Raw genomic sequence first — 23,174 nt, 5'->3', positions numbered from 1 at the left:
AAGCAGAGAACTGGAAAGAAGCTGGAAGCAGGAGCGAATGCAGAGCCGCATGTGGAACAGGCTGTGACTGCCAGACATGACAGTGAGGCCGGGTCTCTTTGGGACCATGAGCCGTGGAAGTTCCCTCAAAGTTGGAGCCACCAGAGGCCAAATTGTGGCACCACCATCTCATGCTGCCCCTTCTCTCAGAGTCCCCATCCTTTCACCCCCTTCTCCCTGAGCTCCTGCCCTTGCTCAACCCCTCCCCCTCCCGCACTCACTCCTTTCCACCCCCTACCGTCATTGCTGGCCCTTCTGGCCAGTACAAAGTGGGAGAGCCTTCGTATCTTTAAACACTCCTGTGTGGGACGTCTGGGAGAGCATCCGCAGCTGGAATAGTGAGCCAGTGCCAAGAGACCCCAATGAGAGACAATAGCTGAGCCTGCCCTGGAAATCTGAATGCGCCTTGTGCTGGAACCAAAGACAGGCCTTGGGAGGCCCCCCAGGCACTAGGGCTGAAGGGCCCTGACTCCCAGCTGAAATGCCCCAGGCACCAAAGCAAGAACCCGCTACTGCTCACTTTGAACTGCAGTTGTTTAGTCAAAACCTCTCCCTTAGCAATATGGTCGGGTGGTGGAGGGGCTCTGTGAATGCTGTGAGCTTGTGGGAGGTGGGGGAAGAGGAGCTTCACACTGCCCTCACCCCCAGAAAAATCTTGCAGCTCCCATTGGCTGGTTTCCAGCCAATAGGAGCTGCCTATTTGCAGGACTGGATGCATATGAAGTACACTTCTCCTCCCTCAGGCTCACAGCTTTCACCTCAGATCCCTACACACGGCCTCTGAAGCTGTCTGAGCACGACGGTGAAGGCAGGGACTCCGGCTAAGGAACCTGCTAGGCTGCTGGCTGGGAGCCACCAGGTAAGTGCCTCCTGGCCACAGCCTGCCTGACTCCACAGTCCTTTCCTCCTGCAACCCCCTTACATAACCCGAGCCCTCTGCACCTCTGCCCCTGCACCCACATATCCTCCCAGACCTGCACCCCAATCTCCTACCCCCCCACCCCGTCACAACCCAAACCCCCTCCTGCACTCCTGCCCCTAGTTACAACCCCTTCCCAGATTATGGAAGAGAGCGGACCTTAACCACTTACCAAATTCTTGGAGTGTCCCCCCAATTCCCCATCAAAAATGACTGCCCATCCTGAACTGAGGCTTGGGGTATAGAGTAACTCCAGTCACAACAATATAAATACAAGGTACACAGCATATGTTTTGCAAATGCTTTCTATTATAATTTTTTACAATAAAAACAGCAGATTTCCACCTGTATCACAAGAATATTTTGAATCAAAACATAGCCTGATATTCTACAACAGTTTTAGAGTTGTAAATTGGCAATAGCGTACCTTCTCTTGGCACAATTAATAACATGAGAATGTGCATTTGATTCAGCATACCAAAAACAACTACCTCCGATGCAAAAGCTCGTTAATTTTCAAAAATAACGTCCTAGGCTCTTTTAGATGTCACTACCTTTATATAACAACCTTCTGTTTAAAAATTAAAACCTGATTGCTATCCACTCAGGGCACAGGCTACTATCGGCGCACGCTTCACAGAAGTGTTACATTGCCATCTACAAATAAATATTGAACGAGAAAAAAAATGCCCTCCATAGCACGCCCTGATTGCTGAGAAAAAGCTGAGTCAGTCTGCAAGGGGGCACAGTGCAACTGTTGCGCAAGCCTTCGGGGAGAGGTGTGCAGTCTTGGATCACTGAAGACCTCTTCTGGAAACTTTCAAGGCATCTGACAACAGTTCCTAATCTCCATAAAACGAAGTAAACTGCTGCATCCAGTCCAGGGGTGAGCATTAGTTTCTGATGGGGGCGGGGCACTCCCAGAAACTGGCAAGCGGCCAAGGGCTGCACTTTTCCATGACGATGATGGGGAGGTGCAGGGTCTAGGATTGAGTGAGGGTGCAGAGGAGGCCCTGGGGAAGGGAGTGGGGGGCACGAGGGTGTGTTGGGTCTGGGAGGGAGTTTGGATGAAGGAGACGGTTGTGACCTGTGGCAGGGAACTGGGGTACAGGGTCTGCGAAGGGTAGGGGTGCAAGGGGCACAGCGTTAGGGGGAGGCAGGGTCTGGGGTGCCAGAGGCAGGCTCTGGCCAGGAGACTGACCTGAGCGGCTCCCATCCAGCAGCCCTGCAGCCGGTGCTCTGCCTGGTGCAGCCACAGGCCAGTGCTCTAGACGCTGGAGGAGAGGGGGAGGCTTCGTGTGATGATCCTGTCCCAGCAAAATCTCTGAGTTCCTATTAACCAGAAACCACAGACCAGCCAATGGGAGTTGAGATATTTTTCAAGCGGGTGGGAGCAGTGCACAAAGCCCCTCCCTCCTCCCCTCCAGTGTCTGGAGAAGAGAGCTACAGGGAGCAGGAAGCCATTTAAAGGAGTGGCTGGCTGCTCAGTGCCCGAGAAGCCCACGGGCCATATCTTGCCCTCCTCTGGTCCAGACTCTGGCATGTGCTCTAGCAAAATAACTTGTAGTTTGCTTAGGCCAGAGGCGCAGCATTACAATAAACACTTGATTTTACGGACCTCAATTCAGCAAACTGCAGGAACAACGAACGTCCCCCCCATTGCTCCCAAAGTTCACTGGGGTCCATAAAATCATCCTCCCGTCCCCCACAAAACATACATCGCTGCCACAGCCTGGAGGAGCTGCCACCTCCCTCACCAGAGCTGCCGTGTGCTCCTCCCACCCGGGGTGGGGCATGTACACAGCCAGACTGGCACTTGCATACGCACCCCACCCCAGTGGGAGAAGCGCATGGTGGCTCTGGCGGCAGCTCCTCCAGCCATGCGTGGCGGGGCGGCTCCAGCCACACAGCAAGGTCCAGCGGCTCCTTCAGTGGCACTGGGGAGTGGCAGGGTTTTCTTTGGGAGGTGGGGAGACTGGGGGTAGAGGGGAACCAGCGGGGGGCTGGGTGGGCAGCAAACCCTCACATTTAACGGACTTCCGGTAATAGCAGACACCCCTCCCCCCATCAGTCCGTTAAATCGAGGGTTTACTGCCATGTCGTTCACTTAGCTGGGTAGTGCTCTGAAACGGCGAAGCGCTTTGTTAGCGCCAAAGTGTCATTTCTCCAAACACTTCACTCTGGTCACTCCCCTCTTCGTTAAAAGCGAGCGCTCAGGTTTAAAAGAGCCTGCGCATGAACTGGAGTGACTAGGGTATATTGTGGAAAATATTTCTATGTATTTTTATACAGAATCCATGAAGTCAGCGTCCTTCAGTGGTACTTACAGTCAGTTTTGAAAGCCAGCAGCTTTGCCTTGGATAATGTTTCTGGGGCATTACTGCAACGAATCCCTGATTCATTTCCACCAAATAGTCCCCATTTGAGAACCACTCAGTGATTACAATACCCCCTAACCTAAGCAGCGGAAGAACCTGCAGTTGTTGCAGATACTTAACTAGTTGATATGTCTTAGTGGTGCTCAACCTATACTGATTTAAGAGATGGAAATTTTCACAATGGTGATTTCTTAAATGGAACTGCATGATCATTTGGCAAAATGCCAACCTAACCATGCAACCCCAGCAACCCCATCCCTAGTCCAATTCGCACCAAAACACACGTCCTATCACTACATGTGAGAAGACTTTATACATTTTTAAGAAGTTGTGGTCTTCCTACTGTATACATTTAGGAACTGGGGAACAGAAGGGGCATATTTAACAGTGCTGGTGCAATCACGGAGGCAGGTAAGAGGAACAGACATGTCTCCTGCTATCTTTGGGCTGCCCTATTTATGTCCCCCTCAATGTGACTGCAGGTTTCATGTCTTCTCTCTGGCCTCCCACATTTCAAACTGTAGCTGCACAAATGACTCGCTCAGGATAGTTACACAATCATCTTCCCTAGGGAGTGAAACAGCAGCATGTTACACACCCATTTTAAATGCCCTCCCCCCAGTGGCGAAGAGAGTGGGGATATAAAACACTTGCTTTGGGTTAGGATTTTCAGAAGTGCTCAGCATATGCATTCATATAATGCAGCCAGCAGGAGCTGCACATGCTCAGCTATTCTAAAACCCAGCCCGCTGTCAATTATGCTAGCAGAGTTATAGCAAGGAAAACTAGGCCATGGATGTGTTTGGCCATGTACTGTATATATTAAACATTGTCCTTTTCACCAGCAGTTGAGTTTTCCACCTGACACTATGAAGTACGCTACATGTTAAATACATAAAGAGAAGGTGACTCTTTACAATGACATGGAGAAATCCATTCAACTCCCCCTATATTCAGTGAGAACTCTTTTTTTTATATAGCAGCAGGTAAATGTAGAAACCCCACACAGTGAAGTTTTAAAATCCATTCTCCTTCCTCAAACCTTACCAGGCTAATGTACATTTTCTATGCTTTATCACCTACCCAGAATTTCTCACCTGAATCCTCATAGCAAATAGACACTATACTAAGTTGGAAACTAAAATACAAGCACATTAATTACTGTGACTGAACAATAATTATATTCTATTTCTGCACATAGCCTAAATAGGAAAGCAATGTAATCTAGTTTGCAAATGAAAGTAGGCATGTTTCACGCATAAATTTCAATTTACAGCAGATAAATATTTATATTTAATACAGCAACATCAGCTCCTGCTAGATAAAGAACTTATTACTGACACACAGAGCATATTAGATTAAAAAGTCCTCTCCTTTGAGGAATGTAGCACACGCAGCAATATGGAAACAGAAGCATGAATGTGTCTGAAGACAATGTGAGCACAAAGGCAGAGAAAATGATGATTGCTCTGCTTTTTGCAGAGTGGGCTTCAAAAGGTAAATAAAGAAAATTACCTTCAGGCCTTTCTACTCTCAAATTTCTGAATCTATTAATGAAAACTTCCTTTTTTTTTTTCACTAATGGGATGCGTTGTGGAGAAGGGAAAGTCACTCAGACTTAGGGTGACCGCATCTCCCTGTCCCAAATACGGGAGAGGGAGATATGGGGGGGTAGGGGCGGCTTCCCCCAGCTGCACCAAGCCCCAGGGAGCTGGTGCTCCCCCTCCCCCAAGCCCTTGGGAAGCAGAAGCCGCAGGCGCTCCTGGCCCCGAGCCCTGTGAAAGCAGCAGCCATGGACACTCCTCTAGCCCCCAAGGGCCTAAATATGGGACAATTCATCCCTTTTAAAAAATAAGTAGGAACGCTTTTTTGACATCCCAAATACAGGACTGTCCCACCAAAACCAGGACAGATGGTCACCCTACTCAGACTTTCAGTGGTACTTCAGGATCTGATCCAATTCCCACTGCAATCCCTGCAAGAGACTCCACTGGGAGCAGGGTCAGACTCTTACGAGAATAATTAAGCAAGCTTCAAAAGCCAGAGGTGTAAGACTTAAATCCATGGCAGACAAGGCAGCAGGTTTCCAGGATGCAGGTAGAAATTTAAAAGCCTACAGCCCCCGACCCAGCATAATTCAAACTGGAGCAGCAGCCAACTGCAAGTTTTTCTTTTGGATTGTTGGGGAAAGGTGCACATGTAGGAGGAGAAGGACCTGGTTCCTAAGTGGTGGGATGCTGCGTTGCCCGGCCCCAGTCAGGCATACACATTCCTGGTAGCAGGGCCTGCTCTCCCATCTGTCATCTGGGAGTACCTGTATCCCTCACAGTTACTGCTCTCCTCCTTCAGCAAACAACACAAGACTCTTTAATCCTCCTAAACTCTCCCATGTCCAAGGCCTGAGCCCTCCGCCCAGCTTAATTTGCAATGAAAGATGTGTCAGGGCTCAAGCAATTTTCATTTTATTTTCATAACTGCTTCAGTGAGTGTAGGGGCCCTGCGGCTCAGCCGTGGCACAAATTAAACACTGACTACCCCTTTGCGAGGGACCACCTTTACCGCCCTCCAAACATGACTCGGTTCCCCTGCTGCTGTTTCCCAAGGAACTCTTCACATCAGGGCCACAGTGGAGCTGAGTCATGCTCCCCAGCATGGAGCCAGGGCAGCAGAGTGGCAGGGTGAGAGCACCAATACAGACACAGGGGTAGCATGGGACCAGCAGCTTGCTTTGCAGTTAAGTGATTCATCCAAAGTCATCACACAGCAGGGAAATAAAAACCCTGAGTTCCGCACACCCTGTCCTCTGCATGCTATGTCTACACTATGAGATAAATTCAAAAGTATTAAAATTGATTTTGTAACACTGGGTTTTAGAAATTCAAATGAGTATCCTCACCTCTCCACAGATACCCCACAAAGTCAACCTACTGCTGCCCCACTCAATCGCCAAATATCAAATGTTGCATCAGTACATTGTGGGAACCTATCTCACAGTTTCCGCAGCCCCATAGCATTCTGGGTACTTCTGCTGGTGCAGCATGGTTAAAAAATGCCCCACAAGCAGTTGTGGGTATGTGATGTCATCTTCCCACACTGCACAGCCTTCATTCCCTTCCCGTGAAAGCAAACGGACATTTTTGCAGAAGGAAAAGTAGGGCATCAACAAAGATCACCAAATTAACTGAAATCTCTTGCTTCTATAACTGAATTACTTTTTATAACTGAATTATCAAAGATTTTACAAAAAGCAGCAGGTGTCTTGAGTTTTCTCAACTGGCCCTCAAGCCACTGTCCCCACTCCCTCGTTTACAGAAACACGATCCCTGATACAAAGAAAGGATAGGATAGTAAAGGTGTGGAAAAAAGAGCTTCCGTGCAGCAGAGTTTTTGGCTTCCCAGTTAATTACACAGAGGAGCCCAACATCAGGGATGGGGCTCACCAAAATTAAACAAGCACGAATGCTTCTGTGCTCTGGGATCTCTCAGGAGTTTGTGTTATCTCAACTGGCTCTCCAGCCACTTTTCCCTCTCTTAAGGGGGCCATTTGATAAGGAATTTGTGAAAAGAAACCAAGATTGGAAAGAAAGCATCAACAAAGATCTCCAAATGAACTGAAATCTCTTGCTTTTATAACTGAACTATCAAATATTCGGCAAAAAGCAGCACGTGTCCATGTCTTCTCAACTGGCCCTACAGCCACATTTCCCTGGCTGAAGAGGGCCATTTGATAAGGAATTTGTCCAAGCAAGAAGGAGAAGGATAGAAAAGGTTAGGGGAAAGGTTTTTGGCTTCCCACTACAGAGTTGTCCAACGTGGGGGATGGGGCTCACCAAATTTCAACAAGAAGCATTGCTCAGGTGGGGGGCCCAGCCCTGACTGACTGTTAGGGGGACGGCCCCCTCATCCCATGGGGGGGGCTCTGGGGATCAGAGGATGAAGAGCCAGTTGAGATAGTACCTTCAGTGTTGCTCAGGAGCGGGGGGCAAGCCCCCCAAATCTTAGCCACCAGGGAGGACATCCCCCAGGCAGCAGCAAGCCCTCCAAATTCTTTCCTGTCATTGGATCCCTCGCTACGCGCAAGCCAGGAGATAGTGCTGCCTGGCAGCATGGTCTGCACTGAACAGCAGGAACATCCTTTTATTAGATTGGGGGCTACCCATGTGATGTGGTTAGCCGTGGGAAAGACCCCAACTGCATGGCAGCTGGGGAGGTGGGGGAGTGGGCTGCACAAATATAAACCGCAGAAAAGAAGCTTCTCAGCCTCTCATACAAGCACGATCCCTCAGCAGCCTAGCTGCCACGTGGTGCAGTAAGAAAGAGCCTGGCACCAGTGCTGAAAAAAAAAAATCTTAGTGCTCAGCTTGCAGAGGTAGACACTGAACCATGAACTCTGCACTGGGGCTCTTTTTAATGGGCATATGCGCTCACCACTCTGATAGCAAAGAAAGAAAGAAGTTTCTCAGCCTCTCATACAAGCATGACCCCACAGCCACAGGCTTCCTGGTGCCAAATTCAAATTTGCAGGCTTCCTGTTACCTAATTCCTGTGCACCTGGAGAGCACCGGAGATGGAAGTGGCCAGAACAGAGGACTGTGGGGCATTGTGGGCCACCTCTGGAGTCTAATAAAGTCAGTTAAAATACATGGCATTTCCACACTCACCTTAATTTAAACTTTTAAATTTGACCTTGATGCTATGTCGAGTAGCTTTCCATAGTGTTACAACACTGACCTCAGAGCTACCTAAAATCGACCTAATGGTATTTACAGTGAAGAGAGTGACATTGTAAAATCAAGCAACCAGCCTTAAATTCTACTTTATCATGTAGTGTAGACATAGCCTAAGAAGACTCTCCTTTCCTTTTGGCACATGTAGTTGCTGAGCCTCTACTTTCCTAATCATTGAAATCATGTCTTTTTGTATCCAGTGTCATAACACCTGGTTTGGAGAGAGAGTTTATTTCTTTCTTAGGAGTCTTTCACCCTGAGAATTCTGGATCTAGATTTTTCTACTATTTGATGTCTTTAAAAAAGAACAATTTACATCTAAATTAACATCTTTGTTTTGGTCTCCACCATCAGACTAACTGTAGGCCTTATTTTCTGTTCTGTTTTTTTTTTAAAATGCCCTTGCTCAAGTGGAAGAAAATACCTGCTCAAATAAAGGGCCCAATACAAGTTCACAGATAAATCTGAGCACAAGAATCAGGGATCTGCCATAAGCCAGAAGTATTGAAACGCGGAGGGATTTCAGGGTCCTATGTTCACAATCCTTTTTCAGAGTTAGAGCTTCACAGTATTATGCCATGTAAATGGTTTTCTAGTACTGAAGTGATTACAAGGATGTATGCCACCACTTCAGAATTCCCAAGGGAATGCAAACAAAGGAGTAGGGCGTCATGCATACAAAGGGGCAGCACTATTTATACCTCCTTTCAACTCTCTTAGAGTAGTAAATAATAAAGATCACAGTAACAACAAAAGCAAAAAATATAAAAGATATAAAAGCTAATAAAGATTTCCTGGTTTGAAACAGGGCACATTCCGGGCACAAAGCAAGCACTTCTGGACACAGCTGATCTGGAGTTTCTGAACTGGGAAAGCCATTATTGTCAATTATTTCTCTGTAACGTTTCATGGAAGGCTTCGGCTCGTACTGATTAGCAATGTAGCGATAGAGCCCATATTTGGGAGCAGTCCTGTCATTGAAAGAATAGACAAAATAGCCCCGTAGATTGACGTTGTCCAGGGAGTATGCTGCAAAAGAAAAAACAGGGGAGGGGAAAGGAAAAATCAAGCAGTTATTAATTTATTTAAGAACAATGCTCTGTGCTTGTGTATGCTGCTGAGGAAGTTCATAGCCAACTCCAGACCTGACCTCATCTCACATGGAGAGAAGATAGATAGGCATAGGTACATTAATGGGTTGTTACTAAAAAGCAAGCATTTGAGGACAATCGCCATACAACGCAATCTGTGATGATCACAGTTTCTCTTCTTTCCTTAAATATATATGATAACTTTGAGGTAACAGTTTACTCAGTAATGGATGCAGGAATGTGTAGGTAAAAAAACAAATACTGGTACACCCATGCACAGACATTCACATGTAGTATAACCTAACAGGTGTAGTCAATGACTACATTGCAATGGAGTGAGTGAAAGTTAGGGGCTGGAAATTCATCCCAGCATGCTGCCACTGAAATTATCTTTTGAAAGGCAGGACAACAGAAGCTTTCACAACCCCCTGCATGCTATGTTGCTTGGTTGTTGGGATTTTTTTCGTTTTCTCTGTTTACTATCCAAGCACCTAGCAAAAAAGGTAAATATGGGGAACACAACCAAGCACTTTAGACAATGCTACCAAATGGCAAAACATTCCTGCTCATGGCATCAGGAGAGCACAGAACCTAACATAGGTGTATGTGTGGAATTGGAACAGTCAATGTAATGCTCCTCAGTTGGTAAATCCTGCTCCATAGCATCAGAAATCATTTCAGGACATACTACGTGTATCAACCCCATCTCTTGATATTGCCCTGTGATTTTGGACTGAGGTGACCGAAGTCATTAATTGCTTAGATCTGAGTTAGTAAGGTACTCAAGCACAAGTCTAGCTTTAAACACATGATCAGAGCCTCTGAAGCAAGTTGGGCAGGTGCGTAAGCAGCTTGCTGAATCAGGACCAGTCACACATGGAATATTCAGCTGACATCATCCCACAGTGTATCTTCAGCTCAGAGAAGTGAAGAGATGTACTCGCACAAATGTTTGCAGAACAAAGCTCTTACTGAAATGTACAGGCTTCTTGGCAGCAGGCTGTGCCGTTGCATGAAAAATCTGACCATGGTGAGGTAATTAGTGAGGCTGGTATGTAACCCTGGCTGTAAACTGTCCTGTAGGAATTTGTCTTGTAGTTTACAGGTATGGAATAACTGACAGCAAATTATGGGATCCGAGAATGTATTTTTAAACCTCACTTTACTTACTGGGAAAGATATTACCTTTCACAACTGGTGGTCCCTTTGCACCTTGCCCTAGAATGACTAGTAGCTATTTTATTCTTTGTTGTAAACTCCTGTCCAGTCTACTAGCGAGGTCCCTAGAGGCTGGAAGGCCCAGAGCCTCAAAGGTATTTAGGTTTCACAGGGAGTAAGGCACCTCAATATCTTTCCAGATCTGCACCAAAGCTTTTAAGTCAGTAAATATGCTGCCTGGTTTTCTCTTTAGCCACTTATGCTGCCACGGACTTAGGCAATGGATGTGAGAATAAGAACTCTCCTACTTTGGATGAAGTAATGCCTCCTGACGCTTTCTATATCTTTCCTAGGTATATGATGGCCTCCTTGAGTGGGAGGGCCATTTAAATGGGAACCAGGAGGCTGCAAAATGCTCAGTGTGAGGCCAATGAACTTCCTCAAACTCCATCTGCAGCTTGGAACCATCCTGGGCAAGAGTTCCTGATGTTGTGATGAAGTCATTAGGCAGAGATGGACAAATGAAGTTACTACCTCATTTAGTGAATAGTATGAAATCTCTCCAGAATGGTCAGAATTGGAAGATCTGTCTCACCGCCTTCATCTGAATACTGTCATGGGACCAGTTGGTGTTGGCTGGACAATGGTAAACAGGCTCATGCAACAGATCCCATGTGTCTAAGGTAGAGGTCCTATGACCACAACAGTGCAAATAGGAGGGATCCACTGGCAGGGCAGGACCCCATAGCATAAGGTACCGCCAGTCTCATAGCCAGTAATATCAACCAGGACCCTTATCTTCTACATGTGGTGTCCAAAGTAGTTTCTACCTAGTACAACATAGACTCCTGAGGAGCTTCACGCTTCTCAAAGAAAGGCCAGATCCTGGACTACTGGTGGAACCAACAGTACTGATGGCTGTGTAACTAGGTTGGCAAGTGGGATGGAAGAACACCTCTGCATCCTTGAGACTGCTTCTTTCTCTGCAGGAACAATGACCAAGAACAGAAATGCTTGTGGCAGAAAGGGTGAGTGAGGCTAGGGGATAGTGAAAATATCCCACAGGGCGATGCGGATCTCAGCTCACCCTCTGATGTGAGGAAGAGTCTCCTGGTGGAGCTATCAGATTCAAAGTTTCCCTGGTCACAGTAGAAGTTGGATCTATTAGGTGCTGTGTTATTATAGGCACCACGTTGGCTGCAGATAAAAAAAGAGACACAAGAGGCTGTTTGTGTCCAGCCATAACCACCAAAACCAGTCAGCCTATAGCCTTGCACATCACACTCTCTCTTTGTGAGAGGATTTACTCAGCCCTAAACATTTAGCACCCATGAGTGCAGGCTCTCCTGACTTTGATGGGGCCATAGAACACTAGAACTAGAAGGGACCTTGAGAGGTTAGGTCCAGTCCCCTGCTCTCACAGCAGCACCAAGCACCATCTTGACTCCTCCTCGATAGGGGTCTATCTAACCTGCTCTTAAATATCTCCAGTGATGGAGATTTCACAACCTCCCTAGGCAATTTATTCCAGGGTTTAACCACCCTGACAGTTAGGAAGATTTTCCTAATGTCCAACCTAAACCTCCCTCGTTGCAGTTTAAGGCCATTGCTTCTTGTCCTATGTCAGAGGCCGAGAACAATTTTTCTCCCTCCTCCTGGTAACCCTCTTTTAGGTACCTGTAAAGCACTATCATGTCCCCACTCAGTCTTCTCTTTTCTAAACTAAACGAGCCCAATTCTTTGTCTTCCCTCACAGCACATGCTCTCTACACCTTTAATCATTCTTGTTGCTCTTCTCCAGACCTTTTCCAATTTCTCCACCTCTAAAGGGGGTGCCCAGAACTGGACACAATACTCCAACTGAGGCCTAATCAGTGCAGAGTAGAGCAAAATAATTACTTCTTGTGTCTTGCTCACGACACTCCCGCTAATGCATTCCGGAACGATGTTTACTTTTTTTGCAACGGCATCACACTGTTGACTCATATTTCACGTCTGACCCCTAGATCCCATTCTGTAGTACTCTTTCCTAGATAGTTGATTCCCATTCTGTATGTGTGAAGCTGATTGTTCCTCCCTAAGTGGAGTACTTTGCAATTGTCCTTATTAAACTTCATCCTATTTACCTCAGCCCATTTCTCCAGTTTGTCCAGATCATTTTGAATTATGACCCTGTCCTCCAAAGCAAATGCAACCCCTTCCAGCTTGCAAATTTAATAAGCGTACTCTCTATGTCAATATCTAAATTGTTGATGAAGATACCGAATAAACCTGGACCCAAAACAGACCCCTGAGGAACCCCACTTATTATGACCTTCCAGCATGATTGTAAACTGTTAATAACTACTCTCTGGCTACATCTACACTGCATTCTGCTTTTGGAAATGGACTGCAAATGAGTGAGCTCAGAAATGCAAATAAGGCATGGATTTACATGTCTTGTGCCACATTTGCATATTCTCACATGATCTCAGTTCCAGAAGAGGTTTTTCTGGAAGCAAAAATATCCATGTAGATGGGGTTCCTTCGAAAATAAACCCTGTTTTCAAAAGAATCCTTCTTCCGGAAACAGAATTGGAAGAAGGGTTCTTTTGAAAACGGGCTTTGCTTTCGAAGGAACCTCATCTACATGGCTGTTTTTGCTTCCAGAAAAACCTCTTCTGGAGGTGAGATAGCACAAGAATATGCAAATGCGGTCAGAGATATGTAAATCAATGCCTCATTTGCATTTCTGGTCTTGCTCATTTGCATTCTGCTTCTGAAAGTGGAATGCAGTGTAGACGTAGCTTCTGAGAATGGTTAGCCACCCAGTTATGCACCCACCTTATGGTAGCCCCATACAAGTTGTATCTGTCTACTTTACTGATAAGAAGATTATGCAAGACCGTATCAAATGCCTTATTAAAGTCTAGGTAGATCACATACACCGCTTCCCCCTTATCCACGAGATTTGTTATCGTATCAAAGAAAGCTATCAGATTGGTTTGCATGATCTGTTCTTTACAAACCCATGCTGGCTGTACCTATCACCTTCATTTCTTCCAGATGTTTGCAGATGAATTCTTTAATTACTTTCTCCATTATCTTTCCCAGAAAAGAAGTTAAACTGACTGGTCTGTAGTTTCCTGGGTTGTTACTATTTCTCTTTTTGTAGATGGGCACTGTATTTGCCCTTTTCCAGTGTTCTGGAATCTCTCCCAACTTCCAGGACTTTTCAGAGATGATAGTTGAAGGCTCAGACACCTCCTCTGTCAGCTTCTTAAGTATTCCGGGATGTTCAAGGAGGACAGGGTCAGGGAAGGAGCCTTTCTTTTCAGAGCAGGCTTTGATTAAAATAATTTGCCCCTATGACTGGGAGAATGTCCCTTACCACCATGGGAAGCCTTCTCTTTAGATTTAGAAGACTTAGCCTCCATTCTGGAGCTGGTGCTCAGAGAGAAACTGAATGCTTGATGAGTCTGATGTCCTGGAAGGGAGGGTTTCCTGGCAAATCTGACTGGAGTCTGATTGTCTTCTCCATGCACCCTCAGTGTAACCCTCACCCTGGAAGCAGAAGCAGTGTTGACCTCAGTCACTCACAGAAAAGGAATGAGGGCAGCAAACACAATGTCAGAACGCCAGAACCTTGTGCATAATCTCAGCCTTCTCAGGGGAGAAAAAATTCTCCCTGAGTTGGGAAAAGGGGAAAACACCACTCTACCTACACCACACCAGAAAAACACTAAAACAAATAACTCATAATATACTGACACGAATGATGCAGCAGAAAGGAGCTGAGGACATTGGAAATTCCAACTCAGACTATTCACTGGCAAGAAGGAAACGGAGAGGTATCTATCTGGGGCACCCTTCACACCCTCAGGTCAGAGTATTAGGAGAATACTGTGCAAGTGTAGACAAATGGACATGCTTGCAAAAAAAAAACGAGGCTCAGGTATAGGCTGTGCACGTGTACCCATATGTGGAATACACACAGAGACTATCAGTTGAAGGAGACCATATATCAAGACTTCACTGGCAACAGAAATAAATATGCTCTATTACCTTTAATAGACACCTGAAGGGGGATTTTCTGAGAGGTGCAGAAAGAAGGATATGGCTTAATTATTTTCACACATGGGAAAAAGTAACAAGACAAACTCCTGTGTTTTGGACAATTCAAATAAAAAGGATTGGACTCAGATAAGAAGATCTATGTAACAAAAAGGAGATAAACTCATGAACAAGAAGGTAACTAGAAAGTGGTTAAGATACAGTCTGATGTGGACAGTGCTTTGGGTGAGACAGCACACTGATTTACAGACTTGTGTGAGCACAGAACTTAGATATTATAAAGATCCACTGGATTATTTAGTCTGTCCCCTACAGAAACAGGAGATAGGGCCAAGATACAGTTGGAATAAATGAGAATTTGTGTTCAGTTTAATCTCCTACATTCCTGATATTGTGCATGAATTAGGGATTGTCTATACTATGTGAAAGATTGAGCCAGTCAGGGTTGATTGTCCAGAGTTCGATTTCACACATCTGGTAGAGACACACAAAATCGATTGGCTTGGGGCCAACAATCAATGCCTGTTCTCCTCGCTATCATGAAGAGTAAGGGAAGTCAACAGGAGAAACACTCCCCTCAACTTTCCTTAGTGAAGGCAGTCAGGTAAGTTGATTTCAGATATGTCAGTTCTAGTTATGCAATTGCCATAGTTTGAATTGCACGTCTGAAATAGACTTATTCCCCTAGTTAGACCTGGCCTTAGATTTCAGCAAGATGGTGGCTTCTGAAATTCTTTTTACCAATGAGTAAAACGCTGGATACTGTACATTACATTGAGGGAATTTGCACCAGAGTCAGAATTAAATATAAAGCAAAGAGAAAACTAATGTAAGTGTTGACACGGTAACAGAATTATAGAGTTCAGTATGAGCTGCACAGGAAAAAATCAAAATGGATGTTAGAGAAGACCTTGAAAACATTAGAGAGAAAAATACTTCAGATAAAATTAAAATAAATCTTCAGATGTGCACTGATGGAATTACAAAAAGTTTACAATGCAGGCACTATTTTCAAATAGGTTGCAAAGCTATTGGATAAGTGTTGCTACAACAGTTAGTAAAACCAATAAGCCAACAACAGGTTTTACTTTGCACACAAGCTTCTTCTGAATTCATGCAACTCTTTCCACTAGAATGCAACAACAGAATTAGCAAACAGTAATACCTCTCATTATTATTGCCCTTCACTTCCCAGTCATAGGTTTTCTGTGATTTAGTGTAATATGCAGTGATGTTGAAGCTGAAAGCCACTCATATCCCCAAAACTAAAACCACTGTCTTTTCTAGCTGCCTGAGAATTTCTCAAACACTGAAGAAGGGACAGACCTACCCTAACTGCATGCTGCGTACTGCAACACATGAGAAATAAGACTCAGGTGAGGAATTAGAAATCCTGACTCTTCAGGGGAGCCCTAACTAAATAATGGATTGGCTTGCCCCCTCCCATAGTAACATCTGTGTGGTGGCAGTAAGAGATAGACTGTTGCTGTGAGGTTCTTCTCACACAGTCTCTCTCTTGTTGTGTTGAGGCTGGGATTTAATGAAGAAAAAGCTGTGGGATGCATCAATAACACTCACTGATCCTTCCTTAAACAGACCTTGAAGGATAAGCAGAGACTGTTCTCTGGGCACAGGGTTCCTGTGAAGTCAGTCCGCAGGGGCAAAAAGATTCTGCTAACAGGGATTTTCCAATTTGGAATTGGTTCTGTAGAACAGTTAATACACAGCCAGGTTGAAACACCTATCTCCAAAGTAATTTCTACCGGGCTGAGGTGGGAATGATCTATAACCCCTTCATGCTACCCAAACTGTGACTGCTCACTCCCAAACCCTACCTCATCTTTCATGCAGATCGCACCTTGATAAGAGCTGTCTGCAAGGTCATGTGGGACAGCCAAGATCTGCCCATAGAAATACCCCAGGCATGTAGCTCCCAGAGGCATGATCTGGTCCAATATTTTTTTATGTTTTGTGCTGCCAGTATGAGAGTATCCCCCATCCTGATGTGCTGTTCCCAGGCTGCACTGAGTCACTCCTTCCAATATAAACACATCAGAAGGTGCCTGCCTATTTTCAAGCCTCTGGGAGAAAGTCAAGATTCAAGCAATCCACTGGAAATAGGAAACATTTAATTCTAATGGGGCAATTTAGCACAACACAAAATGCACTAATATGTCATTTAGCTGGGTGAGAAAAAGCTAGTTTCAAAACACTGATTGTCTGATGAATTTGGTTTCTTTACCTGTAACAGATATTTTACAATATTGGGTCTTAAAAATGGTTCGCTTTTTACCGAGATCAACAGCAATTATTGTCTTTTTTAGTTGACAGGTCAAAATCAACCCAAAAGCCCATTTGGCAGCTTTCTAGCAACCAGAACCAATGGTGCAGTCTGGCTCCCCACCTCTGTGGAACTGTCAGAGGTGCTGCTGAGGGCGGGTGCTCCCTGGCCTAGCTTCCTGCTGCCAGTGGGGCTGCCAGCCAGGCTGTCCACAGCAGGTTGGGGCTCCCTGCCACCAGCAGAGCACTGCTGTCTGCCAGCCAGACCAGCTCCAAGAAGCTGGGTCTCTCTAATCCAGGTGCTCTCTGGTCCAACAACATTCATGGTCCTGCCACACCATGGATGTTGCCAGATGAGAGAGTGCCAGACAAGAAAGTTTCAACCTGTAGCGGTCAGAGCACAGGACTGAGATCTAGCAATTCCTGAATTCTCGTGCTGGGATCCAAGAATAACACTCTTTGTGACCTTGGGTATGGGGCATAACTTCTTTGTCCTAGTTTCCCCATCTGTAGAATAAAGCAGCAGTATTTACCTGCCCTCTCACAGGGTATTATAAGGGTTAATTAGCTCTGTTTGTAAAGCTCTGAGGACTAAATTATGCTATGTAAGTCGTAAACATTATTTATTTGGCAGAGATGTGCTTCCACCCAGTGCAAGACACAAAAACACTGTCCCTTTCACAAGAATCTTAGCACCAGATTTTCAAAAGTATTTACAGGCCAAGTAGGCTTTTCAAAATCATCCACAGCCTAAATGCACAAAAGGAGTTAGACACTAAAAGCAGGGACTTAGGTGCCTAGGACCTTTTGTGCATTCGGGCCTAGCTTCCTAAAACTCATTGATTTCAATAGATAGTAGGTACATAGGTGCTTTTGAAAATCCCCCGGGCACCTAAATATATTTAAAACCTGGTTCCTACCTGTAAAGGCCCAGTTCTATAAATACATAGCAAGAAAGTCTACTCGTGCTCAGAGTCCCACTAACTCCACTGGAAATGTACACATACTTAATGTTATTCACATGCATAAATGTTTGCAGCATCAGGTCCAAAATGTCAGACAGGTAAGACAAGGTAAACTAGATAAGAGAGAGAGAGAGCACATGTACAAACCACCCCCTCTCATTTCCTCTTCTTCCCCTCTGATGTAATATTGAGGTGGAAAGCACATTTGACTCATGCGGTTTATTGTTTGTGGGCCTTGTGGAAGCATCAAGAGTTTTGGAGGGATCTGAATGAGTACGAAAATGTCTACCCAGCAATCAGAAGTAGTCACTTTAACTAGAATGGGTAACAAAGCCACAACAGCACAGACTTCAGTGTAGGCCAATGGTCCAAGTAAGCACTCAGAATCCAAGGCAGGCTCCTACAGCCCATGCTGAGGAGGATTCCCTGCTGCTAGTACGCACACTAGCTAGATTAAAGATTAGCTCAGGTATATGTACACAAGGTGCAATCAAACCTGTATAGACATATCCAAGAGCTCATGAGTATAGGCACCATGGGAGAAAACAAGAGATTCATAGGCATTAAAGGTCAAATGGGACCATCGTGATCATCTAGTCTGACCTGCACATTGCAGGCCACAAACCCTCACTCATCCACTCCTGTAACAGACCCCTAAACTCTGGTTTAAAGAATTCAAGTTGCACAAAATTACTATTTATGCTAGTTTATACTAGTTTAAACCTGCAAGTTACTTGTGCCCCATGCCACAGAGGAAGGCAAAAAAACAAACAAAAAAAATCCCAATCCTTCCAGGTCTCTGCCAATCTGTCTTGAGGAAAAAAATCCTTCCTAACCCCAAATATGGCAATCAATTAGACCCTCAGCATGGGGGAAAGACCCACCATTCAGACCCCTGCCAAAGAATTCTCTGTAGTAATTCCTCCCAAGCTAGTGTCTTGGCTCCAGACATTGAGGATTTTTGCTGTTGGCATTTGCCAACGGGCCATGTGCCATTGTAGGCCGTCCCATCCTACAGTCCTGGCCGTAAATTTATCAAGCTCAGTCCTGAGGCCAGTTTGGTGTTTTACCCCCACTGCTGTATTCCAGTAGATGTGTGAAAGCAAGTGCAAGGGCTGGATGATAAGGACAGGTTTTAACTTGCTGCAGAGAGTAACAGGAGCTAGTGCACATGCATGAAAATGGAGCTTGTGCATGATGACTGGAAAGATAATTTTTGTTCTGGATGCACAGTGGGAGTGATACTCCAGATGACACCTTCATGTAAAGAGGCAGAGAAAGACAGAACAACTGAATTTTTACGAATTGTGAAAAGCTTGGTGATGGCCTAAATGAACAGGATGAAGGAAGAGGAATCAAAAGTGACCCACAGGCTGAAAGCACAAATGACAGGCAGCATGATGGTCATGTCAGTTACCATGGAGAAAGCATGAGGAGTTTGGGTTTTGGCCATGTTTAGCTTGAAGTGGAGACAGGTCACTCAAGATAATGTGCTATAGAGACAAGCAGATATGCAGGATGGCAGAGCAGAAGACAGGTGAGGTAAAGTACACAAAGGTAAACTGACAAACTGGTGTGAGGAGAGGAGATCACACATGAATAAGAGATAATGAGAAAAGAAGAGAATATGTTCTGAGGTCTCAGGTTCTGCAACAGCAAGGGGAATATGAAGAAGCACCCAAAGACAGGATTAAAGGAGGAGTCAGGAAAGGGAAGTGAAAACGGAATCTCATGGACAGATTTTGAAGCTACCCACACCAGTTACTTAAAGATCTGTATTTTCCTCTTCTGCTTTAGTACGAACATATGGAAGTAGATGTGTCTGCCTAATGCTTAATGAAAGAAATGGAGTTGCATACCATAGGATAAGTTCCCTGTTATAAACTATAGCATAACTACACCTTAGATACTGTGCAAGCCTATTTTTTTCCCAGTTATATACCATGCCAAAATTCACGCTTGTATTTTCAATGTATAGACTTTGCATGGGTTCCTTACCTTTCAAAGCTTCGTTGATATAATTTTGTATGTAATATACTCTCAGTTTATCTTGAACCATGTTCTGATCGTCATCAATTCCATTGGCTATAATATAAACTGGGACATCACCATACTTGGATTTAATCCACTTAAGCATTTTGCGCAATCCCCATGGCACCACTGCGGCTCTGCTTGGGGAGTTCAGCCATGTGATGTCCTTTATCATTTGAACCTGAAGATAGTGATCGTACTTCAATGCATCTTCTTTTTCCCAGTCCACAAGAATAGTTGTGTAATGACTTAAGGCAAAAAAATCAAATGAGCCTTGGATTAATTTCTTTTCTTCTTCAGAGAAATAAGGCAAGTGGAAATTGTACAAATCAATGCTGTTTCTTTGCTGAAGCCATTCTCTCATCACATGGGGATAGTCCCCATTCCCAAAGATGGGCTCAGCAAGCCAGCCAATGTCAAATTCTAGAACTCTGTCAGCAACTTCTTGGTCATTTCTAGAGAAGGGACAGGCTGGCTCTACCCAATCAGCTTGCAGAGCTATCGATATTGTACCTTTCTGAGATCTTCTAAACTCTCTGTCATACAGACGCCAAGCTTTGGCATGGGCTTTCAACAGATTATGCCCTGCAGAGTATGTCAGGTTCCTCACATAGGGTTCGTTCATTGTAATCCAAAATTTGACATGGTGGCCAAGATTTTTGAAGCAGAACTTGGCATACTCAATAAAGGCTTGAACAGTTTCTGGGTTCTCCCAGGCTCCGTTTTTGGCTAGCACAACCGGAAGCCCAAGGTTCTCTGCAGTAGGCTGCCATAAAGCTACAACAGGAGTTATATTAACTCTGAGAAGTTCGCTAACAAAACACTGATAATAGTGCAGGAATGTGTGGTTGATCTGAGACAGGTTACCCAAAGGGAGAATCAAAGACCATTTCAGTGAAAAATGAAAATGTGTGACATGCATTTCCTGCAGCAGCGAGATCTGCAGCCTGATGGCAGCAAAGTCAACACAGTGACGCTTACGTTTTGGGGTAACAACTCCATCAACTTTAATAAGCTTCTTAGTATGGTGAATATCCCACATATACACATTAGTGTCGAGAAACTGGGAAGGGGTTGTGTCTACCTAAGAAAAGAAAAGAAACACAGAAGATTCAATTTGTCAGTTCAGATTATGCAGAAGATTGATAACCATCGATAATCACAAGCATTAATTAACATGGTCTCCTACGAGAAACCCATTTTTCCTTTTAGCATCTCTTTCATACATCTCCGATACCATATCTGACTCACATGAATGAAAACATGAGCATATTGTGCAATCAGAAAAACGTTTGTAACAAATATATGTAGCACTTTCCCCCTACTTTTAAAAAAGCAGTGTACTAACCTAGACCCTGTGCATACACTCCCTCTGCAATGCTTAGTTCTGTGAGGAAAATCAGTGGGTACTCAGGGAGAAAAACGCAACTTCTGGGAAGGATAATATTGCAAAGTCTATACTAAAGTTGAAATAATTTTTGAAGTATAAAAGGCTATATTTTAGAGCTATATGCATACTAAAAGTTACCATAAATAAGCCTTCTTTTTTCCTCTAAGGTGGAACAAAATGATATCTGAAACACAAATAATTAAATTGTTTCCTTACATGACCCTGTGATAAAAGAGAAATATGCCTCTAAGCTTGATTTTCAACATGAGCAGAACTGATGGGAAAGAACTTTGCTTTTCGCTAAAGAAATGTCATAGAATAATAGGGTTGGAAGAGACCTCCGGAGGTCATCAAGTCCAACCCCCTGCTCAAAGCAAGACCAATCCCAACTAAATCATCCCAGTCAGGGCTTTATCAAGATGAGACTTAAAAGCCTCTAGGGATGGAGATTCTACCACCTCTCTAGGTAACGCAGTCCAGTGTTTCACCACCCTCCTGGTGAAACAGTTTCTCCTAATACCCAACCTAGACATCTCCCTCTGCAACTTGAGAACACTGCTCCTCCTTCTGTCATCCATCACCAATGAACACAGCCTCTCTCCATCCTCCTTGTAATCCCCTGCCAGACCTTGCGTTTCAAAAGCAGGGTCAGCCTAAACCCACAGTTGAGGCTGTAAGTGATACTCTGCAGAATCATACAGAGCAGCTGCAGAGCAGTTGCTGTTCTCTCTGGAGAGGTCAGTGTTGTGCTTATAGAAGAAAGCAATAAAAAACAGCTTGTCAGAGGGAAATTGCTTTTCTGGAGAATTGTCCCTTGTAGATTACTAAAGCATGCATTTTCACTAATACTGTGGGAATGCTGTCAAAAGTGTTTTTCCGCCGTGATGCATCTACAAATCATTCTCCCTCAGCCTTACAGCATAAAATGTTTGAATATCCTTTTGAAGTGAAACCATCCAGAGTGGGAAGTGCTTTTTTTAAGTGTCTTTAGCTGACTGAGTAAATTTACAGCTTTATTGATCCCAAAGGTAGAAGCTCCATTTCCAGTCTCAGTTTATTTGGGTCCAGAAGGACACTGCTTGCTGAATTTTCTTAAAAATCAATGCCTCAGGGTTGGTCTGCACTAGGGAGTTAAGTCGATTGCAGAAACACAATTCTAGCTACGGCAATTGTGTAGCTAGAATCAACTTATCTGCATTTCACTTCCCTGGCTGTCCACATAGAGAGAAGTTGATGGAGCATTTCTCCCGTCGACCTCTCTTACTCCTTGCGATATTAAGTACCGGGGTCAACTGTTGGCCCCAGATAATTCAATTTAGAGATGTGTGAAATCAAACTCTGGTAGTGGAGACATACCCTCAGTTAAGGAGGTTGAAATATTTCTCAGGAGTTGAAGTAAGAGCTTACTTTTTGGGTAAGAAACAAAACAAAACTATGCTTCAGATCAGTAGGCATCCTTCAGTCTGCATAGACTATGGATCGTGCCCTTTATAGTTTCAATTGAGGACTTCATTTACAGCGTCTATTGTGACTATGAAGACCCACACGAGAGTGACAGTCCTTGCTGCATCTCTTGCAGATGTGGTGGGTGTCTGGCAAGTCCTTAGTGTGCTTTCTGTGCGCTCGCTTCTCCTCTGCTAGCTGTCTGATCCTCATCTCGCCCTTCTGAAGGCCCTTGTGTAACCCCTGCCTCCATCTGCTGCAGTCGTCTGCTAGTTCTTCCCAGTTGTCCAGCTCGATGTCTCCCGCTCTGAGGTCTCTCTTGCAGACATCTTTGTAGCGCAACTGGGGGCATCCGGGAGATCTTTTGCCAGAGGCTAGCTCACCATACAGGATGTCTTTTGGAATCCATCCATCATTCCTCCTGTGGACGTGGCCAAGCCAGCGGAGCCGACGCTGCCTGAGGAGGGTGTGCATGGTTGGGATTCCAGCTTGCTTGAGGACGGCGGTGTTGGTCACTCTGTCCTTCCATGATATTCCAAGGATGCGCCTGAGGCAGTGCAAGTGGAAGACATTCAGCCTCTTTTCCTGGTGGGCATACAGGGTCCAAGTCTCACTGCCATAAAGGAGGGTGCTAAGGATGCAGGCTCTGTAGACTTGCATTTTGGTGTGACTGTACAGCTTGTTGTTATTCCACACTCTC

At 44.9% G+C, this 23,174-nt stretch overlaps 1 protein-coding gene across 1 annotated transcript in view; it reads right to left on the bottom strand.

Moving 5' to 3' along the window:
- Positions 1-1,247: 1,247 nt before the first annotated feature.
- Positions 1,248-23,174, bottom strand: part of KL (klotho) — a 72,448-nt gene continuing 50,521 nt past the window's right edge. Inside the window, exons 4-5 of the mRNA XM_074986471.1 lie at positions 19,609-20,725; positions 1,248-9,092 (exon numbers count right to left, since the gene is read on the bottom strand). Of these exons, the coding sequence (XP_074842572.1) occupies positions 8,755-9,092; positions 19,609-20,725 (1,455 nt within the window). The 3' untranslated portion in view covers positions 1,248-8,754. The remainder of the gene's footprint in view (positions 9,093-19,608; positions 20,726-23,174) is intronic.

This window comes from Carettochelys insculpta, chromosome 1 (genome assembly GCF_033958435.1).
Source record: "Carettochelys insculpta isolate YL-2023 chromosome 1, ASM3395843v1, whole genome shotgun sequence".
NCBI lineage: Eukaryota > Metazoa > Chordata > Testudines > Carettochelyidae > Carettochelys > Carettochelys insculpta.
The sequence above is the reverse complement of the archived record's forward strand: the minus strand, read 5'-3'. Positions and strand labels throughout refer to the sequence as shown.